The following is a 23,063-nucleotide window of genomic DNA, read 5'->3' as shown; positions in this document are numbered from 1 at the left end:
GACGTCGAGCTTGTCTTTGGTGTTTTGCAATCTCGACGGGGCATCGTTCGATATCCTGCTAGGACTTGGAGCACGAAGAAGCTGTGGGAGATGATGACTGCTTGTGTGATCATGCACAATATGATCGTAGAATATGAGCGCCCGGAACGTATCTATGATCAAGGGTTTCACTTTCAGGGTGAGAATGTTGTGCCTGAGCATGGAGGAGCGGCAATGTTTGAATAGTTGACCCAATTTCATCATGACATGCGTGATTGAAAAACTCACATGCAATTGCAAAATGATTTGGTTGAATATATGTGGGCTCATGTTGACAACCAATAGATGTATCTTTTTTATTCAGCTTGCAAAACTATGTGACACTATTTTATTTTTATTCGGCTTGTAAAACTATGCTATTTATTTGGTTTGAAACTATATGTTTGCTTGTGAAAATTTGTGCATATTTGTCGAAAAAGGGCGGCCAGCAGTCCACGCCGGTAAATATGGGTCGGCGCGTTGGGTACACTGCCGATCTAAATCTCAAATCTGGCGGACGCCGAGCGGGTGGTCGACCCGAACGGACAAAAAAAAAAGCGCTGCCGCGTTGGAGTTGCTCTGAGTAATTTTTTTAGACAATTTTTTGTGAGGTAATTTTTTTGAGAACTTGCAATTCTTTTGAGTAACGGAAGGGAGTAGCTTCGTTCATTTATTTGCTCAGCCGGGCGGACGAAATTCAAAAGTCAGCCCACCAATCCGGCCCGAAGCAACACCGCACCTCATCGGCTCATCCCCGTCTTCCCCAATCCTAAACCTCCCACCTTTCCCGTTGTCAGCGACGCAAACCCCCACAGTCTCGTCTCCCATGGCCACGGCGCCGCACCTCGCCTTCCACCTCCCCTTCCCCTTCCCCTTCCCCTCCACCTCCCGCCCGCCGCCCCGAGCCCTAGCACCCCCGCCCCCGCGCCGGGCCCCTCTCCGCCTCGCCGCGGGGCGCCGCTTCCGGCCGCCCACCGCGGACGACGAGCCCCCCGAGGCCGCCGAGGACTCGTCCCACGGCCTCAACCGGTACGACCAGCTCGCGCGCCACGTGGAGCGAGCGCGGAAACGGCAGCAGGCTGACCAGCCAGAGGTCACTGCCGACCACCCGCTCTTCTCGTCCCCTCCCCCGGCCCCCGCCGGCGGGAGCTATGACCCCGACGACGAGTTCTTCGACGAGATCGACCGCGCTATTGCCGAGAAGAGGGAGGAGTTCACGCGGCGCGGGCTCATTAAGCCCACCCCGCCTCCGCCGCCCGAGGTGGACGTCCCCGCCGACGAGCTGTCCCCCGAGGAGGCCATCGACCTCGACGAGATTCGGAGGCTGCAGGGCCTCAGTGTGGCGTCCGTGGCTGACGAGGAGGACGACGAAGCCGAGGAGGAGTACGGCGACGAGGGGTTGCCGCTCGACGAAGACGGCGAAGCCTTTGATGTGGCGGACGAGCTCGGTCTAGAGGGGGACAGGATACGGCAGCCCGCCTTCCGCATGACGCTGGCCGAGCTCCTCGACGAGAGCAAGCTGGTCCCGGTAGCGGTGACGGGCGACCAGGACGTCGCGCTCTCGGGGGTGCAGAGCGACGCCACCCTCGTGGCGGCCGGGGACCTCTTCGTGTGCGTGGGAGAGAGCGGGCTTGCTGGCCTTACCGAGGCTGACAAGCGCGGTGCCGTTGCCGTCGTGGCCGACCAGGACGTGGACATCGAGGGCACCCTGGCCTGTCGCGCTCTGGTCATCGTCGATGACATCACGGCCGCTCTCCGCGTGCTCCCTGCCTGCCTCTACCGACGGCCCTCCAAGGACATGGCCGTTATTGGCATCACGGGCACAGACGGGGTCACCACCACGTCCCACCTCGTCAAAGCAATGTACGAGGCCATGGGTGTCAGGACCGGCATGGTAGGCGTTCTTGGAGCCTATGCCTTCGGCAGCAACAAGCTGGATGCGCAACCTGCTGCATCAGGTGATTCGATGGCCGTGCAGAAGCTGATGGCAACGATGTTGCACAATGGCGCTGAAGCCGTTGTGTTGGAGACGACCACTGATGAGATGCTACCATCAGGTGTGGACAGTGAGATAGATTACGATATCGCCGTGCTGACCAATGTTAGGCATGCCAATTTAGAGGCTAGCATGACATACGAGGGGTACATGAGCAGCATGGCCTCCCTTTTCTCCAGAATGGTGGATCCTGAGCGCCACCGTAAGGTGGTAAACATCGATGATCCGAGCGCACCATTCTTCGCCGCCCAAGGGGGGCATGGTGTCCCGGTGGTGACATATTCATTTGAGAACAAGAAGGCTGATGTGCACACTCTCAAGTACCAGCTTTCCCTGTTTGAGACGGAGGTTCTCGTACAGACACCGCACGGAATCCTTGAAATCTCCTCTGGACTGCTTGGAAGAGACAACATCTACAATATCCTTGCAACTGTGGCAGTTGGTGTTGCAGTGGGTGCGCCATTGGAGGACATAGTGAAAGGTATTGAAGAGGTGGATGCAATCCCAGGTCGGTGTGAGCTAATTGATGAGGAGCAAGCCTTTGGGGTGATCATTGATCATGCGAGGACACCGGAAGCTCTGTCAAGGCTTCTTGACAGTGTAAAGGAACTAGGCCCACGGCGTATTGTCACTGGTATGATACTTTCTCTCATACAATAGTTCTCATTAACACACCGCCTCCACAAAGTTTATACTGGTTTCGAACTGTTAATTTGCTGTACGTTTTGCTATATATTCTTTATTCTGGTTGTGGTATTACAAACTGAGCCTCCTGGTATGTTGTTCTCTGTAGTTGTTGGATGTTGCGGTGAGAAAGAAAGAGGGAAGAGGCCGATGATGACAAAGATTGCTGCTGAGAAAAGTGATGTTGTTATGTTGACATCCGACAATCCAGCAAGTGAAGATCCATGTATGGTCCTTAGTATATTTCGTTATGAGATCCTAATGTTATTAAATAAATGAGTGAGCTGAAGTTTACACATTTCTTGGTCTATTCTGAGCAGTGGATATCCTGGACGATATGTTGTCTGGTGTAGGATGGACCATGGAAGAATACTTGAAGCATGGTGCAAATGATTATTATCCGCCCCTACCAAATGGTCACAGACTCTTCTTACATGATATTAGAAGAGTTGCAGTGCGAGCTGCTGTTGCAATGGGCGAGCAAGGCGATGTTGTTGTAAGTTTTCTATGATTTTCTTCACTATAAGGAAAGCTTTGCTGTTGTCCATAGTCACCGTATAATCCTATATGAACAAATTGTTGAAATATGCTACACTTGAATCTCCATGCGTACGATCCTGTGTAAAAATGCTTATTGAAGCTGATCTTGGCTCTTGTCAGATTTTAATTATAATGATTTCAAAGATCTAATCCCCAAATGCATTAATCTATAAGAATGTAGAACATGCTCAGAAAGATTGAAAGTAGATTGATGTGTTACTATCTGCAGTTAACTTAATATGCTAGTGAACAACTAAGAAGTTGCATTAATGTTATGAGATAGAAGGCTTGACCCTCTAGGTGATAGCATGTATTACATTTTTACTGCTGACCATCTTCCACATGTTGGTCCATCTTGGTCCTTATTCCTGATTGCTTTTGTTCATCCTTCAGGTTGTCACTGGAAAAGGGAATGATACTTATCAGATGGAAGGCGATAAGAAGGAGTTCTTTGATGACAGGGAAGAGTGCCGAGAAGCACTGCAATACGTTGATCAATTGCATCGATCTGGAATAGATACCTCTGAGTTTCCATGGCGGTACGTTTCGTTCTAAATCACTTTTGCCCTGTTCTCAGGGCTTCATCCCTCATGATTCATGAGTATGTGCTTGTTGCCATAAGGTTGTGCCTTAACACTTTGGCCTTGCCTCTGTTTTTTCATGTCCTATTGAAAATACAAGCCTCCACCAAAACACCCAAAGGAATCACACGATATAAATTCCAGTCCAATTCTTGTGATCTACCTTGCATTTTGTGATTTTTGCACAACTTGCCCTGACCGCATTGTATTGCATCAGAGATTCTGCTGTACCAGATTTCCTCTTTTGCAATGTCGTTTCACATGAAAACCACAGATTTACTGATCTCGCTTCTCTCTGTCTGCCACAGGTTACCAGAAAGCCACTGATTGTGATGTACCCAAGATGGCCGAGCTTCTCAAAGATAGACTAGCCGATCTGATCCAGCTTTTGCTCAAGGTTCTAACCTCGGCTGCTGACTGCTAACAAACAACTAGCTTATGATCATCATTGATGATTGCTGCAGAGTAGATAAGTAGATGGCCTTGAAAATTGTAAGTTATTTTACGGTACATTAAAGGCACACCGGAATGGAAAAAAGCAATTTCCCCAGTGTCAGTTTTCATGAAAAATAGACAAATAAACGTCCGGGTTCTTCATGTGCAATTTTTTTATGAAGTGTGCTACAATCCAGAGGGCACACATTTCTCCGACCGCGTTTGGTACCTTGAAAAATATAAGTGGCGTTTGCATGGCACACATTTAATGTTGGACAAAGGAGAGAATCGGTTCTTTCCATTTAACAAAGAAATCAATCGGCGTCGCCCCACAGATTAAATCTTTGGGAGGAGGATTACATTCCATATTTCATCTCTGAACATATTATCTTCCATATTTTCATTCCAATTTTGACTATGGGCTGCCTCTGGGTCCGCGCAATCGGGGGAACACCGGTCGGATGGAGGCGTCCATATAAGAGATCTCCATATAAAGAGGTTGACATACATACTTCTACGGCGCCAGAAGAATATTGCTCTCTATTTGTTGTCTCCCAACATGTCTCGACTTCATGTAGAACTACACATCTTGTTCTTTTGCAGCATTCTTCTTGCACATCAAACCCTTGGAGGCCGAGTTCATCAGACCAATCATCAAGAGGTGAAAGCTAAACAGTGGTGCCCCCCCTCGTTGAATTGTTCAATTTAAATAAATTTGCAATGTCATTGTTTTTTTTTTACATGCATCGATCTAGACATCGCACGAATCTGCTTACGGTTCAGGCTTAGATACACTGGACATATCATCTCCTATCATCCTCTAGCCGCAGATTGCTGTTCTAGTTTTCACCATCTTGTTTCTTGTTTTGAAAGTTCAAACTTCATACTCCCTCCTTTCAATATTAAGTTTCGTGGTTTTAGTCCAAATTAACTAAAACCTACACGATCTCTTCTCTGGTAATCTAACAGTAAACTGAATCTTCTGCGCTGCTTCAAATAGAATATATTCACTGACGAGTATATGCTACCCTAATTATGCCTTGAAGGAAAATGCGGGTGCCAGCATGGAAGCGAAAGCATCAAGTTCATCACGTTCACTGAGCTCCGTTCATCTACAGCTCCCATACATTGAGCTCCCACCCAAGCATGGTGGCACTGTTCAGCCATACGTGAGTTCCTTTGCTTGGCCCTCTATTTAATTACCGACTAATATTTGTTTGCGAGAATATTTACTGACTAATGTAGCTTCATGTATTAATTTCAGGAGGCTGTTTATATTAAAAGCACTGACAGGGACAGTGGATATTATGGAGTATCTGCCACCCTGGATGTCTATGGATACAATCTCAAAGATGGCCAAGTGAGCGGGGCAGCAATTTCGATAAGTAACTTCGAGGCTGATTTTAGCAAGAACGTCAGTGCAATTACCGTTGGATGGGTGGTAAAGTTGCCTTCCTATGCTCTGTAGATTTGCATTGTTATCGCAATGGCTTTTCTCTACTTGAACCTTTCTCACTTATCCATGGAAAAATATGTAGGTGTGGCCGTCTTACTTTAATGACTCGCAAACTTACCTTTATACGGCTTGGACGGTAAGTGTGTCCTTCAAATTGATCTTGTGATGATGATTTTTAGAAGCTCGCAAACTACGTACACCGACTTCTTTCTTCACCGAAATAGGATTTTAGTAAGCTTGTGATGTGATTAAATCATGACATGAATGTAACTGCAGAAAGACAGCCGGCAGAGCACAGGGTGTGTCAACTATGATTGTCCTGGTATCCAGCTTGTGAGCGGGTCTCCAATATTCCCCGGGGATGTCATAGCCCCAGTATCCCAGGCTAATGGGACACGGCAAATATCACCATTAAGCTGTTCAGGGTACGTACGTATGTGTTCACTTGCAAGTTTTTCGCTCACCAGGCACGTGGAATATATAGTTAAAACTCTAATGCAGTCGTCTTCTTCTCCACGAAACATGTAAAAATCACAGACCAAGTTGAACGGGAACTGGTGGTTGCACGCTGGTGTAAACGACGAGGACCCGATCCCGGTCGCCTACTTCCCGGCGTCACTATTCGACGACTTTTTCTACAAAGCAACTCAAGTCGTGTTGGGTGGCCATGCTCTCAAGTCTAAAACTACCACACCTCCTCCGATGGGCAGTGGAGCCTTCGGCTCTGATTGGGGCAATGCGGCGAAGATCCGAGACATTCATGTCATCATGGAGGACGGGAGGAGCAACTTTATCGATGATGATCTGTCCACCGATGTCACTGACATCAAGCTTTACTCTCTTTGGCCAATTTCAGCAGGACAATTCGCTTACGGAGGACCAGGAAGGAAGAACCAGTAGCAATATTAACCTCGTGTGTGTTGTATGCTATACTTGTGCAATGTGTTGATGGATGAATGGATAACGAGCTCGAATTGCATGATATGTGTGTTTTGGCGATGGATGAATGAAGACTTGATATGTGCATGTGCTCAAATCAGTGTTGTTGCCAACTTTGTTATAGTGAGAAACAGGTGTTTCAGACGCATCTGCAAAAGTAAAATTTGAAACCTACACTTGCTATTTTGTAATGAAACAGGCGCACGGGGTTGGGTGGTCATGAATCGCTGGGTGTTGTACGCAACGAGCTTCCACGCGGAGGGAAAATATGACCCGCAACCTCAATTTTTTGAAGAAATGGCACTGGGCCATTCCGCGTGTGAGAAACACTTTGCTTCATTTGCGAGCTTGGCAAGCAAGTTACCCGTGTGTTTCTATCAAGTCAGAAAAAGTATCTAGAAATCGATGTGGAGGTACTGTTGGTATGAGCATGGGTGTGTGAAAGCTAAATTTTATACCACCTCATGACAAGCGTCCATGTTCCTTGTCTCCTCCTCCCACCTTGCACCTCTTTGTTTTTTTCCTTGGTGCATATTTTTCTAGAATTGCCATGCGAGAGAGGAGGGGGGGGGGGGGGGGGGGGGGGCTCCCCCACCTGAATATATTGCTCAAAAGCGGCAAGCCGCAAGCACATTCACAAAGATTACACAGGCACACAAATGCACGAGAAGACATCGTCCTTATCACACTGCTTGTGTAAGCGATGTGACCACAAATATAAGTGAGACAATATGTTTTAGAGTGAGGGAGGGGGTGAGAGTCAAGGTTCAAACCTTTGCATTTCTGCCATCCCAAATGCGTCAGAGAATCGCCAGTAGGATAAAAGGCCATACACTGTCGTTCAGTCCGTGTGGCGTCGCTGCATCCCAAGGAATTGAGGTGTCGGTGGAATGGAGGTAGGTGCAAGCCGCTATTAAATCCTATCTACGACTGGACATGAGATGAAGAGGTGATCCGTGTCCTCCGTTTGATGAGAACATCTGCGGCAGTCCTTGACATGTGTGCAAGGTTGGCCATTTTATTTAGCCTTCCTTTGAAGACCAACCATGCTAAAACCTTGATCTTATTTGGCACCTTGGCCTGCTATATGCGTTTGGCATTATATCTTTGCCAGTCTCCTTAGAATCTCATAAGATTTTTTTTGTTGAGAAGTCATGTTGAGGAAGCGATAGTCCTGCTCATTTGAAACTATAAAGTCTTGCAACAGAGAAAAAAGAAAATTAATTCTGTGGAGGCAGCAGAAGTTAGGCAATTACACAGGTTAAATTCTAAACCAAAACACATAATGTTTCCCACTCGAACAAAGGGCAAAACAGAATGCGACAAAGAGCAAGGCTTTTTTTTAATAGGTTGTGGAGTGAGCCAGTATCAAGCCAAAAGAAAGTAGAGGACCTGTTGTTTGTAAGAACAAAAGAAATATTATGCAGTGAGGGCAATTGGGAGTTTATAGTTTTGCACAGAAAATAATTGTGGATAGTAGGGGCTACAAAAGCATTTGGGTATTGAAGAGAAAGCCGGTCAAGGCAAGGGGTAGGGGAAGGAAGTAGAGCCTTAACGGCAAATTTCATGAGAATGCATTTATTTTGTATATGCAAGTTTTTAATGCCTATATAACCGAACTTTTTAGGTTTACATACATTATCCCAAGCAATGAGACATTGAGCCTTTGAACAAGTGTCCTCTGCTGTCCAAAAGAAAGCACGTCTAAGAGCATCAACTTGTTTGCAAAAGGGAAATCAAGCATGAAGTAAATAAGCAAGGATTCAATAATGTTCGTGATGAGTGCCAACCTCAGAGGTTGGACAGAAGGTTGGCATGCCAACCTGAGAGGAATTTTTGTGCAACGTTCTAGAATTGGGAGAAAATGGTTGGGTGAAGGCGGTAGACCTAAATAAATTTGGGAGAAGGAAGAGATTGGGAAAGCAAGGATGGATGCAATTGTGTTTTGAATAGTGGGAGGAGTGTGCAGAGGGACAAAGCATGTTTTGAAGAAGTTAATGTGGAGGCCAGTGGCAAGTGAGAAAATTTGAAGCACCCCTTTCAAAGTTGAGGCCGTCGAGGGCGAGGCCGTGGCAATAATTAACATGTCGTCTACATACTGAAGTGTGGTGGGTGGTAAGTGAGCAAAGAGTGGGTAATATAGCAGAGAAAGATGAAGATGTCGCGAAATGAGTTATTGCAGTACATCTATCACGATGATGAACAGATATGGAGAGAGAGGATCGACCTGCCTCAGCCCATTTTTACATGTGATCCAAGGCTGTGGGAAACCGTTAAAAAGAATGACAGTTTTGCTAGTTGAGAGGATGTTGTGTATCCAAAGTCTGAATTTAGATGGAAAACCCCTTAAGCATAGGATTTTGTCGAGAGAAACCCACGAGATAGAGTCGAACGCTTTCCTAAAACCCCGTTTGAGAACCATAGTAGGAAGTTCCCTATTATAGGAGGTGCTGATGAGATCAGCAGCGTAAACAAAGTTTTCCACAATGTTCCTTCTAAAGATAAAGCCAATCTGGTCACCATGGACTAGGCTAGGGATATTTTTTAACCTATTAGTAATAAGTTTTGCGATCGTCTTGATTGGACAATTTTGAACAGAGATTGTGCGGCACGAATCCGGACAATTTTGCAATTAGGAAGGTGCGGCAGCAACAATGACAACTCATCCGTCGACGGCATCCACGGCTCCGACGACAAGGTGGAGCCGCCACGGTAGCAGTCGACGACCTCATGCTCATTCAACGGCGGGGCGAGTGACGGGAGCAAGTTCTGATTTCCGATGGCCTTTCCGTGAGCGAATCACGTAGTATGAGCTTAATTAGCTTCAACCCCGTGGTGTCAAGTATGTAGACTCATTAGCTGATGCTGCGTTAAGCAGTGGCAGAGCTCAGTGAGTGCCAAAGGGGGGACATGTCCCCCAACAATTTTTTAACATGTAATATTTAACATTATTTGGGCCAAATTTAACATAATACCCCCTCAGTACGGTCTCCCTTTCCTTTGCCACTCAAATGTACGACATCTGCCGTGCTTAGGCCCCTTCTTCCCTTTCCTAATCCAAAAATGAGTCCACCGCCTGCCTGGCACTGTATGGGTATAGGCATGGCGTGCAGGCCAGCCTCCCTTGGATTTTAGATGATTAACTACGGAAGCCAAGAAAAAGCTGGATCGACAAGTAATATGGATCGGAGATAGTACACTAGATTAGCCCCCTCAACATTATTTAAGATTCATTTAGCCTCTCTCAAATCGCGTTGAAACTCCACCTGTGCCGTCAAGGTCCATGAGTGGATGATGGGTGTGTGAGAAACGTTAGGAAGCGCCCGACTTAATAGGTTCATCTATTATGTTTATTAAGGTTCATCCCCTGTGTTAACATGTACTCCCTCCGTTCCAAATTACTTGTCGCAGAAATGGATGTATCTAGAACTAAAATACATCTAAATACATCCATACTTGCGACAAGTAATTCGGAACGGGGGGAGTACTAGAAGAACCATACTCCCTTCGTCCGAAAATAAGTCCCTCAACTTTGTATACTAAACTTTAGTATAATGTTGTATTAATGTTGAGACGCTTATTTTGCAATGGAGGGAGTAGCTTTTTAATGGATGAAGTTCATGCATGTGCATGTCTGTGTTTGCGTGCGTGTGTGTTTTGAAAAGTGCTTCACACATATTTATGCACATATGCACAACCAATCACAATGAAACTATGCATCACTCAAATGGCACACGCGCTCCCCGAATGGAAAAACATATCATGTGAAACAAAAGAATCTGTGCACCCAATGCACAATGTGATTCTAGGTCTTTGGGGGAAACCAACGGACACGGTTTGACTACATATCAGTTGTTGGCAATTCGCTAATGGACCTTGGATTTTGATGAAATCAACCTGCGCTCAAACATGGTCTAGCTCAATGTTATTAAAACACTTAGGTTTCACCAAAATCAATCCAATGCAGTGAAATCGCAGTGCAAGCTAAACTGTGGGTTGATTTTGACGAAATAAATGTTCTGTTTGCAAAATATGTCCACAGCCCCGAGTTTGCCTCAATCTTCTATCGGGTTTCATAGAACAGCCGAAAACGCTGTGGTGAATTTGGGAGCACAGGTACATTCATTTCATAGTATATGTTCTGCCCCAAGATGCAACTATCTGCCATGATATGAGACCATCACATCACATGTTTGTTCACAGAGTTCACGGGCCTTTCCTCCTTATCTTTGAAATTGGACGACAAAAAGAAATTAGCCAACAACCAATATACTCCCCACTTTCGGTTAGAGGGCTCAAATCTGAAGTCTCAACAACCGTAGATGATGAGTGGATGGCACGAGTTTTGTGAATACAAAACTACCTAATAAAATATTTCTCACATGTTCGACTGTCGAAGCAATAAGACTAGCCACAGTGGGAGTAACTTCAGCAGTAACATCGAGTCCAACTCAGCAAATTTGCTTATGTGGCAATGAGTTAATGAGGAAAGAGGTAGTTTGAGTAACTTAGCTAGTTACTGTAACATCACATGTCCCAATGCAATATGAGTCTATAACCTAATAAATGAGGCTTTGCAGTACCATACTTATGTTACTACCCATTATGAAGATAGTAATATAGTCTAGGAATATGTGTATGTTACTTTACATTGTAGCTAGTCTAAGTGCAACATCCTCCCTCTAAAATTGGACTTGCATGATGCACGTAGAATAAGAGCATGCAAGACCACTAATTTCATTTGTCTCATCTCTAGGAATTAAATAAGGCATGAGATTCAAAGCACTTTGAAATTTTTGAGATGAGCTCTTTAAATTAAACCAAAAAAGAGGGAGTATGTAGCCAACGAATCGTGGCACATGTGAGGCTAGTCGTTTCCTTTCTTCCACGGAAAGAAAGAGGATCCTTTGGCTAGGGTTTCTTGTGCCTCCCACCGATGTCGCCGTTGGTCTACCTCGTCTTGTGTGGTCTTAATGCCATGGAGGCGTGGTGGATCCCGGCCCTTGCCGGCGGGAGGATTTCGTTTTTTCATGCTCTTTTGAGTTTTGTTAGGGTTTGTGTCCTGCTCAGAGAGGGGAGGCGACGGTGGCTCTCTAAAGATGGAATAAGTTTCTCCCCTCCTTGTCCTCGTTCCGGTGGCGTTTCTAGCATTTTCGGAGGGCGTGTGAAGATTTGTCTCCGACGGATCTTGCGGGGTTCGGTCGGTATTTGTCTTCGGTGGATCCACGTGGATCTTGTCTTCGTTTGTCTATGTTTGTGTGTCTACAGGTTGGATCTTTCCGATCTACGCTTCTCTTCATCGACATCGGTTGCTGTTCTGGCGCGCTGGTCCTATGGGACCTTAGCACGATGACTTCCCGACTGTTTTACAACAAGGTTTGCCTGGCTCCGATGAGGGAGGGGCCAAGTGTTGGAAATATGCCCTAGAGGCAATAATAAAAGCATTATTATTATATTTCCTTGTTCATGATAATTGTCTTTATTCATGCTATAATTGTGTTATCCGGAAATCGTAATACATGTGTGAATAACAGACACCAACATGTCCCTAGTAAGCCTCTAGTTGACTAGCTCGTTGATCAACAGATAGTCATGGTTTCCTGACTATGGACATTGGATGTCATTGATAACGAGATCACATCATTAGGAGAATGATGTGATGGACAAGACCCAATCCTAAACATAGCACAAGATCGTATAGTTCGTTTGCTAGAGTTTTCCAATGTCAAGTATCTTTTCCTTAGACCATGAGATCGTGTAACTCCCGGATACCGTAGGAGTGCTTTGGGTATACCAAACGTCACAACGTAACTGGGTGACTATAAAGGTAGACTACGGGTATCTCCGAAAGTGTCTGTTGGGTTGACATGGATCAAGACTGGGATTTGTCACTCCGTATGACGGAGAGGTATCGCTGGGCCCACTCGGTAATGCATCATCATAATGAGCTCAAAGTGACCAAGTGTCTGGTCACGGGATCATGCATTACGGTACGAGTAAAGTGACTTGCCGGTAACGAGATTGAACGAGGTATTGGGATACCGACGATCGAATCTCGGGCAAGTAACATATCGATTGACAAAGGGAATTGCATGCGGGGTTGATTGAATCCTCGACATCGTGGTTCATCCGATGAGATCATCGTGGAGCATGTGGGAGCCAACATGGGTATCCAGATCCCGCTGTTGGTTATTGACCGGAGAGTCGTCTCGGTCATGTCTGCTTGTCTCCCGAACCCGTAGGGTCTACACACTTAAGGTTCGGTGACGCTAGGGTTGTGAAGATATGTATATGCAGTAGCCCGAATGTTGTTCGGGGTCCCGGATGAGATCCCGGACGTCACGAGGAGTTCCGGAATGGTCCGGAGGTAAAGAATTATATATAGGAAGTGCTGTTTCGGCCATCGGGACAAGTTTCGGGGTCACCGGTATTGTACCGGGACCACCGGAAGGGTCCCGGGGGTCCACCGGGTGGGGCCACCTATCCCGGAGGGCCCCATGGGCTGAAGTGGGAGGGAACCCAGCCCATAGTGGGCTGGGGCGCCACCCCCCTAGGGCCCATGCGGCTAGGGTTGAGGGGAAACCCTAAAGGGGGGCGCCCCCTTGCTTGGGGGGCAAGCCCCCCACCCTAGGCCGCCGCCCCCCTAGTAGATTCCATCTACTAGGGCCGGCGCCCCCCTAGCACCCCTATATATAGTGGGGGAGAGGAGGGACTTCATACCCCAGCCCCTGGCGCCTCCCTCTCTCCCCGTTACGTCTCTCCCTCATAGTATAGGCGAAGCCTTGCTACTGTGACGCCCTGCATCCACCACCACGCCGTCGTGCTGCTGGATCTTCGTCAACCTCTCCTTCCCCCTTGCTGGATCAAGGAGGAGACGTCTCCCGTCCTGTACGTGTGTTGAACGCGGAGGTGCCGTCCGTTCGGCGCTTGGTCATCGGTGATTTGGATCATGTCGTGTTCGACTACATCATCACCGTTCTTTGAACGCTTCCGTGCGCGATCTAAAAAGGTATGTAGATGCATCCGATGACTCGTTGCTAGATGAACTCCTAGATGGATCTTGGTGAAACGAGTAGGAAAATTTTTGTTTTCTGCAACGTTCCCCAACAGTGGCATCATGAGCTAGGTCTATGCGTAGTTCTTCTTGCGCGAGTAGAACACAATTTGTTGTGGGCGTAGATTTGTCAACTTTCTTGCCGCTACTAGTCTTTTCTTGCTTCAGCGGTATTGTGGGATGAAGCGGCCCGGACCAACCTTACACGTACGCTTACGTGAGACCGGTTCCACCGACTAACATGCACTAGTTGCATAAGGTGGCTGGCGGGTGTCTGTCTCTCCCACTTTAGTTGGAGCGGATTCGATGAACAGGGTCCTTATGAAGGGTAAATAGAAGTTGACAAATCACGTTGTGGCTTTAACGTAGGTAAGAAGACGTTCTTTCTAGAACCCTAATTCAGCCACGTAAAACTTGCAACAACAATTAGAGGACGTCTAACTTGTTTTTGCAGCAAGTGGTTTGTGATATGATATGGCCAAAGTTGTGATGAATGATGAATGATCTATATGTGATGTATGAGATGTTCATGCTATTGTAATAGGAATCACGACTTGCATGTCGATGAGTATGACAACCGGCAGGAGCCATAGGAGTTGTCTTTATTCTTTTATATGACCTGCGTGTCATTGAGAAACGCCATGTAAATTACTTTACTTTATTGCTAAACGCGTTAGCCATAGTAGTAGAAGTAATAGTTGGCGAGCAACTTCATGGAGACACGATGATGGAGATCATGATGATGGAGATCATGGTGTCAAGCCGGTGACAAGATGATCATGGAGCCCCGAGACGGAGATCAAAGGAGCTATGTGATATTGGCCATATCATGTCACGTTTATTATTTGATTGCATGTGATGTTTATCATGTTTTGCATCTTGTTTACTTAGAACGACGGTAGTAAATAAGATGATCCCTCATAATAATTTCAAGAAGTGTTCCCCCTAACTGTGCACCGTTGCGACAGTTCGCTGTTTCAAAACACCACGTGATGATTGGGTGTTTTATTCAGACGTTCACATACAACGGGTGTAAGACAGATTTACACATGCAAACACTTAGGTTGACTTGACGAGCCTAGCATGTACAGACATGGCCTCAGAACACAGAAGATCGAAAGGTCGAGCATGAGTCGTATAGAAGATACGATCAACATGAAGATGTTCACCGATATTGACTAGTCCATCTCACGTGATGATCGGACACGGCCTGGTTAACTCGGATCATGTAATACTTAGATGACTAGAGGGATGTCTAATCTAAGTGGGAGTTCATTAATAATTTGATTAGATGAACTTAATTATCATGAACTTAGTCTAAAATATTTTACAATATGTCTTGTAGATCAAATGGCCCACGTAGTCCTCAACTTCAACGCGTTCCTAGAGAAAACCAAGCTGAAAGACGATGGTAGCAACTATACGGACTGGGTCCGGAACCTGAGGATCATCCTCATAGCTGCCAAGAAAGATTATGTCCTACAAGCACCGCTAGGTGAAGCTCCCGTCCCACAGAACCAAGACGTTATGAACGCTTGGCAGACACGTGTTGACGACTACTCCCTCGTTCAGTGCGGCATGCTTTACAGCTTAGAGCCGGGGCTCCAAAAACGTTTTGAGAGACATGGAGCATACGAGATGTTCGAAGAGCTGAAAATGGTTTTTCAAGCTCATGCCCGGATCGAGAGATATGAAGTCTCCGATAAGTTCTTCAGCTGTAAGATGGAGGAAAATAGTTCTGTCAGTGAGCACATACTCACTATGTCTGGGTTACATAACCGCTTGTCTCAGCTGGGAGTTAATCTCCCGGATGATGCGGTCATTGACAGAATCCTCCAGTCGCTTCCACCAAGCTACAAGAGCTTTGTGATGAACTTCAACATGCAGGGGATGCAAAAGACCATTCCTGAGTTGTTCTCAATGCTGAAATCAGCGGAGGTAGAAGTCAAGAAGAAACATCAAGTGTTGATGGTCAATAAAACCACTAAGTTCAAGAAAGGCAAGGGTAAAAAGAACTTCAAAAAGGACGGCAAGGAAGTTGCTTGCTTGCCGGGAAGAAGCCAAAGAATGGACCCAAGCCCGAGACTGAGTGCTTTTATTGCAAGGGAAGCGGTCACTGGAAGCGGAACTGCACTAAATACTTAGCAGACAAGAAGGCCGGCAAAACAAAAGGTATATGTGATATACATGTAATTGATGTGTACCTTACTAGTGTCCGTAGTAGCTCCTGGGTATTTGATACCGGTGCAGTTGCTCACATTTGTAACTCAAAGCAGGGGCTGCGGAATAAGCGGAAACTGGCAAAGGACGAGGTGACGATGCACGTCGGGAATGGTTCCAAGGTCAATGTGATCGCCGTCGGCACGCTGCCTCTATATCTACCTTCGGGATTAGTTTTAAACCTTAATAATTGTTATTTAGTGCCAGCTTTGAGCATGAACATTGTATCGGGATCTCGTTTAATTCGAGATGGCTACTCATTTAAATCCGAGAATAATGGTTGTTCCATTTATATGAGAGATATGTTTTATGGTCATGCTCCTATGGTGAATGGTTTATTCTTTATGAATCTCGAACGTGATACTACACATGTTCATAATGTGAGTACCAAAAGATGTAAGATTGATAATGATAGTCCCACATACTTGTGGCACTGCCGCCTTGGTCACATAGGTGTCAAACGCATGAAGAAGCTCCATGCAGATGGACTTTTAGAGTCTCTTGATTATGAATCATTTGACACGTGCGAACCATGCCTCATGGGTAAGATGACCAAGACTCCGTTCTCAGGAACAATGGAGCGAGCAACCAACTTATTGGAAATCATACATACTGATGTGTGCGGTCCAATGAGTGTTGAGGCTCGTGGTGGCTATCGTTATGTTCTCACCCTCACTGATGACTTGAGTAGATATGGGTATATCTACTTAATGAAACACAAGTCTGAAACCTTTGAAAAGTTCAAGGAATTTCAGAGTGAGGTTGAGAATCAACGTGACAGGAAAATCAAGTTTCTACGATCAGATCGTGGAGGAGAATACTTGAGTCACGAATTTGGCACACACTTAAGAAAATGTGGAATAGTTTCACAACTCACGCCGCCTGGAACACCTCAGCGTAACGGTGTGTCCGAACGTCGTAATCGCACTCTATTAGATATGGTGCGATCTATGATGTCTCTTACCGATTTACCGCTATCTTTTTGGGGCTATGCTTTAGAGACTGCCGCATTCACTTTAAATAGGGCTCCGTCGAAATCCGTTGAGACGACACCGTATGAATTATGGTTTGGGAAGAAACCTAAGCTGTCGTTTCTAAAAGTTTGGGGATGCGATGCTTATGTCAAGAAACTTCAACCTGAAAAGCTCGAACCCAAGTCGGAAAAATTCGTCTTCATAGGATACCCAAAAGAAACTATTGGGTACACCTTCTACCTCAGATCCGAAGGCAAGATCTTTGTTGCCAAGAATGGGTCCTTTCTAGAGAAAGAGTTTCTCTCGAAAGAAGTAAGTGGGAGGAAAGTAGAGCTTGATGAAGTATTGCCTCTTGAACCGGAAAATGGCGCAACTCAAGAAAATGTTCCTGAGGTGCCTGCACCGACTAGAGAGGAGGTTAATGATAATGATCAAGATACTTCTGATCAAGCTCCTACTGAAATTCGAAGGTCCACAAGGACACGTTCCGCACCAGAGTGGTACGGCAACCCTGTCTTGGAAATCATGTTGTTAGACAACGGTGAACCTTCGAACTATGAAGAAGCGATGGCGGGCCCGGATTCCGACAAATGGCTAGAAGCCATGAAATCTGAGATAGGATCCATGTATGAAAATGAAGTATAGACTTTGACTGACTTGCCCGTTGAACGACGAGCCATAGAAAATAAATGGATCTTTAAGAAGAAGACAGACGCGGATGGTAATGTGACCATCTATAAAGCTCGACTTGTCGCTAAGGGTTATCGACAAGTTCAAGGGGTTGACTACGATGAGACTTTCTCACCGGTAGCGAAGCTAAAGTCTGTCCGAATCATGTTAGCAATTGCCGCATTCTACGATTTTGAGATATGGCAAATGGACGTCAAAACGACATTCCTTAATGGTTTCCTTAAGGAAGAATTGTATATGATGCAGCCGGAAGGTTTTGTCGATCCTAAGTATGCTGACAAGGTATGCAAGCTCCAACGCTCGATTTATGGGCTGGTGCAAGCATCTCGGAGTTGGAACATTCGCTTTGATGAGATGATCAAAGCGTTTGGGTTTACACAGACTTATGGAGAAGCCTGCGTTTACAAGAAAGTGAGTGGGAGCTCTGTGGCATTTCTCATATTGTATGTAGATGACATACTTTTGATGGGAAATGATATAGAACTCTTGGACAGCATCAAGGCCTGTTTGAATAAGAGTTTTTCAATGAAGGACCTTGGAGAAGCTGCTTATATATTAGGCATCAAAATCTATAGAGATAGATCGAGACGCCTCATAGGTCTTTCACAAAGTACATACCTTGATAAGATATTGAAGAAGTTCAATATGGATCAATCTAAGAAGGGGTTCTTGCCTGTGTTACAAGGTATGAAATTGAGCTCAGCTCAATGTCCGACCACGGCAGAAGATATAGAAGAGATGAGCGTCATCCCCTATGCCTCAGCCATAGGTTCTATTATGTATGCCATGCTGTGTACCAGACCTGATGTAAACCTTGCCGTAAGTTTGGTAGGAAGGTACCAAAGTAATCCCGGCAAGGAACACTGGACAGCGGTCAAGAATATCCTGAAGTACCTGAAAAGGACTAAGGAAATGTTTCTCGTTTATGGAGGTGACGAAGAGCTCGTCGTAAAGGGTTACGTCGACGCTAGCTTCGACACAGATCTGGATGACTCTAAGTCACAGACCGGATACGTGTATATTTTGAATGGTGGGGCAGTAAGCTGGTGCAGTTGCAAGCAGAGCGTCGTGGCGGGATCTACATGTGAAGCGGAGTACATGGCAGCCTCGGAGGCAGCACATGAAGCAATATGGGTGAAGGAGTTCATCACCGACCTAGGGGTCATACCCAATGCGTCGGGGCCGATCAAGCTCTTCTGTGACAACACTGAAGCTATTGCTCTTGCCAAGGAGCCCAGGTTTCACAAGAAGACAAGGCACATCAAGCGTCGCTTCAACTCCATTCGTGAAAATGTTCAAGATGGAGACATAGAGATTTGTAAAGTACATACGGACCTGAATGTAGCGGATCCGTTGACTAAACCTCTCCCTAGAGCAAAACATGATCAACACCAGAATTCCATGGGTGTTCGATTCATCACAATGTAACTAGATTATTGACTCTAGTGCAAGTGGGAGACTGTTGGAAATATGCCCTAGAGGCAATAATAAAAGCATTATTATTATATTTCCTTGTTCATGATAATTGTCTTTATTCATGCTATAATTGTGTTATCCGAAAATCGTAATACATGTGTGAATAACAGACACCAACATGTCCCTAGTAAGCCTCTAGTTGACTAGCTCGTTGATCAACAGATAGTCATGGTTTCCTGACTATGGATATTGGATGTCATTGATAACGAGATCACATCATTAGGAGAATGATGTGATGGACAAGACCTAATCCTAAACATAGCACAAGATCGTATAGTTCGTTTGCTAGAGTTTTCCAATGTCAAGTATCTTTTCCTTAGACCATGAGATCGTGTAACTCCCGGATACCGTAGGAGTGCTTTGGGTATACCAAACGTCACAATGTAACTGGGTGACTATAAAGGTAGACTACGGGTATCTCCGAAAGTGTCTGTTGGGTTGACATGGATCAAGACTGGGATTTGTCACTCCGTATGACGGAGAGGTATCGCTGGGCCCACTCGGTAATGCATCATCATAATGAGCTCAAAGTGACCAAGTGTCTGGTCACGGGATCATGCATTACGGTACGAGTAAAGTGACTTGCCGGTAACGAGATTGAACGAGGTATTGGGATACCGACGATCGAATCTCGGGCAAGTAACATATCGATTGACAAAGGGAATTGCATGCGGGGTTGATTGAATCCTCGACATCGTGGTTCATCCGATGAGATCATCGTGGAGCATGTGGGAGCCAACATGGGTATCCAGATCCCGCTGTTGGTTATTGACCGGAGAGTCGTCTCGGTCATGTCTGCTTGTCTCCCGAACCCGTAGGGTCTACACACTTAAGGTTCGGTGACGCTAGGGTTGTGAAGATATGTATATGCAGTAGCCCGAATGTTGTTCGGGGTCCCGGATGAGATCCCGGACGTCACGAGGAGTTCCGGAATGGTCCGGAGGTAAAGAATTATATATAGGAAGTGCTGTTTCGGCCATCGGGACAAGTTTCGGGGTCACCGGTATTGTACCGGGACCACCGGAAGGGTCCCGGGGGTCCACCGGGTGGGGCCACCTATCCCGGAGGGCCCCATGGGCTGAAGTGGGAGGGAACCCAGCCCATAGTGGGCTGGGGCGCCACCCCCCTAGGGCCCATGCGGCTAGGGTTGAGGGGAAACCCTAAAGGGGGGCGCCCCCTTGCTTGGGGGGCAAGCCCCCCACCCTAGGCCGCCGCCCCCCCTAGTAGATTTCATCTACTAGGGCCGGCGCCCCCCCTAGCACCCCTATATATAGTGGGGGAGAGGAGGGACTTCATACCCCAGCCCCTGGCGCCTCCCTCTCTCCCCGTTACGTCTCTCCCTCATAGTATAGGCGAAGCCTTGCTACTGTGACGCCCTGCATCCACCACCACGCCGTCGTGCTGCTGGATCTTCGTCAACCTCTCCTTCCCCCTTGCTGGATCAAGGAGGAGACGTCTCCCGTCCCGTACGTGTGTTGAACGCGGAGGTGCCGTCCGTTCGGCGCTTGGTCATCGGTGATTTGGATCACGTCGTGTTCGACTACATCATCACCGTTCTTTGAACGCTTCCGTGCGCGATCTACAAAGGTATGTAGATGCATCCGATGACTCGTTGCTAGATGAACTCCTAGATGGATCTTGGTGAAACGAGTAGGAAAATTTTTGTTTTCTGCAACGTTCCCCAACACCAAGATGGCGGCGCGTCTTTGGCTCGCTCCAGGTCATCGCTAGGTGGTCTACGGACGTAGGTGTATTTTTACTTCTGATGTTCTTTATACTGCCTTGACAGTTGATGAATATATTGAAGGTTATCCTCGCCAAAAAAAAAAATTCTGTCTTTCCCAACACCCGAATGCCCAGGGATAGTTGGATCTTTTGCCCCACTTTACATAGGATAGGGTTTGATGATTTACCTCAGACTTGTCTCAATGGCAAGTGGTCCGGGCCCCATCCGTCATGTTTAAAGTTAGAAAAAAAAGTGAGGCAAAAGATCCAATTTCTCCAGGCCTACACCGAACGTTTTGTATCGACGGTGCAGCGCACGCATGCCATGGATAGCGAGAGTATACCACATGCAGATGCAGGGGTTCACTGACACGTTGTTGCACGTCGATGATAAGTGCAGGGGATAATGTTCCAGCCACAGGAAAGTATAGCTAGGAATCGCGTAAATCCATCCATCCTGGCGTGCGTTACCGCGGCACAATATTTACTACGAGTAGGTTTCCTAATGTAAATGCAGAATCTACAGATCGAGAACGGAATAAACTGCGAGTCGGTTTCCTAGCTAGCTGTGAACTAGTCGTCGTCGCGCGCGCGCATGCGCAGCACCAACGCATGACCAAACCGCCGCCCCGCCGATCGCGTCGCCGCCCCGCCGCCGCGCGCGCGCGCGCGCTGACGCAGCCACTGATCCATCCGTCTCGCCTACAAATACCGCCCGCCGCCGCACGGCCCTTCACCACCTACTGACACTCACACGCAACAACACACGAGTCCATCGATCGATATGGGTTCCGTCTCCTACGTCCTGGCGGCGGCCGTCCTGGCGGCGCTGGTCTCCGGCGGCGCGTGCATCCCCAGCGTGCCGCCGGGCCCCAACATCACCACCAACTACAACAACCAGTGGCTCCCCGCCAAGGCCACCTGGTACGGCAAGCCCACCGGCTCCGGCCCCAAAGACAACGGTACGACGTAATATCCATGCATTCCGTTTTCTTGGATCGCGATCTTGCACGGAGCCAGTGCTTACGTCTAGGTGCATGCAGGCGGCGCGTGCGGGATCAAGGACGTGAACCTGCCCCCCTACAACGGCATGATCGCCTGCGGCAACGTCCCCATCTTCAAGGACGGCAAGGGATGCGGCTCCTGCTACGAGGTACGCACCACGTCTACTCCATCCACGTCGTTTACTAGATCTTCTACTTGATCGGCTGAGCGACCGCCAAAGTACGTGCGTGGATGGGTCGCAGATCAAGTGCCAGAAGCCGTCGCCGTGCTCCGACAAGCCCGTCACCATCTTCATCACCGACAAGAACTACGAGCCCATCGCGCCGTACCACATCGACCTCTCCGGCAAGGCCTTCGGCGCCATGGCCCCGCCCGGGAAGGAGCAGACGCTCCGCTCCTTCGGGGAGCTGGAGCTGCAGTTCAGGAGGGTGCGCTGCAAGTACGCGCCCGGCACCAAGATCACCTTCCACGTCGAGAAGGGCTCCAACCCCAACTACCTGGCCGTGCTCGTCAAGTTCGTCTCCGACGACGGCGACGTCGTGCAGATGGACATCCAGCAGAGCAAGTCGCCCGCGTGGATTCCGCTGACCTTGTCGTGGGGCGCCATCTGGAGGTGGGACGGCGCCACGCCGCTCAAGGGCCCCTTCTCCATCCGCGTCACCAGCGAGTCCGGCAAGAAGCTCATCGCCAAGGACGTCATCCCCGCCAACTGGAAGGCCGACACCGTCTACCCGTCAAATATCCAGTTCTAGAGCCTCTGCGACTCAATGCCTCAGATCCATTTAGCACAGTTCGAATCCTTTTGTTTAGGCTTTCTTTTTTGGCTATTTCATTTACTATATAGCCACATAAACTAAAATCATGTACGTAGATTCATGTGCACGCCGTGCTTTTATCTTGTTTAGGATTCTAGTTTTGTACTCCATAGGATCCTACGATTATATTTGTTCTAATTTAGTGGAGTTTGATCCATTTCTTACCACCAGTTGTGATCTGCTGACGGTCATGTTGCCATTTCATTATTTTCTCTCTCTTACGACATACTCCTAGAAGTATGGAACAATGGCCGCACCTGATTCTAACTTGAGCCATACCCCTACCTGATTCACAAATCACAAGGTGCAACTAGCTAGGTTATGTTTAGGGTTGAACGACTAGCATCGACCAAAGCTTTGAAGCGGCAACTACTACTTTGTAGCTGTGTTCAAGGGATGTCCGGCAAACACTAACCTTCTCTGTTTATGTACATATTTAAAACAGTTTTGCTAAA

General features: G+C 47.2%; 2 protein-coding genes and 1 pseudogene across 2 annotated transcripts; all 3 read left to right on the top strand.

Annotated features, from left to right (window-relative positions):
* The first annotated feature begins 750 nt into the window (after window positions 1–750).
* MURE (ALBINO OR PALE-GREEN 13) lies at window positions 751–4,457 on the top strand. Its single transcript, XM_048677919.2, has 5 exons — window positions 751–2,648; window positions 2,808–2,924; window positions 3,019–3,194; window positions 3,632–3,777; window positions 4,128–4,457. The coding sequence occupies exons 1-5, from the start codon at window positions 845–847 to the stop codon at window positions 4,144–4,146; spliced, it is 2,262 nt and encodes a 753-aa protein (XP_048533876.1). The 5' UTR covers window positions 751–844; the 3' UTR covers window positions 4,147–4,457.
* An 861-nt stretch (window positions 4,458–5,318) lies between these two features.
* LOC147991303 (uncharacterized) lies at window positions 5,319–6,700 on the top strand (annotated as a pseudogene).
* Window positions 6,701–21,551: 14,851 nt separating this feature from the next.
* Window positions 21,552–22,707, top strand: LOC125533822 (expansin-B9-like). Its single transcript, XM_048697164.2, has 3 exons — window positions 21,552–21,750; window positions 21,832–21,941; window positions 22,036–22,707. The coding sequence occupies exons 1-3, from the start codon at window positions 21,573–21,575 to the stop codon at window positions 22,543–22,545; spliced, it is 798 nt and encodes a 265-aa protein (XP_048553121.2). The 5' UTR covers window positions 21,552–21,572; the 3' UTR covers window positions 22,546–22,707.
* Window positions 22,708–23,063: the final 356 nt, after the last annotated feature.

This window comes from Triticum urartu, chromosome 1A (genome assembly GCF_056163025.1).
Source record: "Triticum urartu cultivar PI428250 chromosome 1A, HENAU_Tu73, whole genome shotgun sequence".
Classification (NCBI taxonomy): Eukaryota; Viridiplantae; Streptophyta; class Magnoliopsida; order Poales; family Poaceae; genus Triticum; species Triticum urartu.
This window is presented reverse-complemented; position numbering and strand designations above follow the sequence as displayed.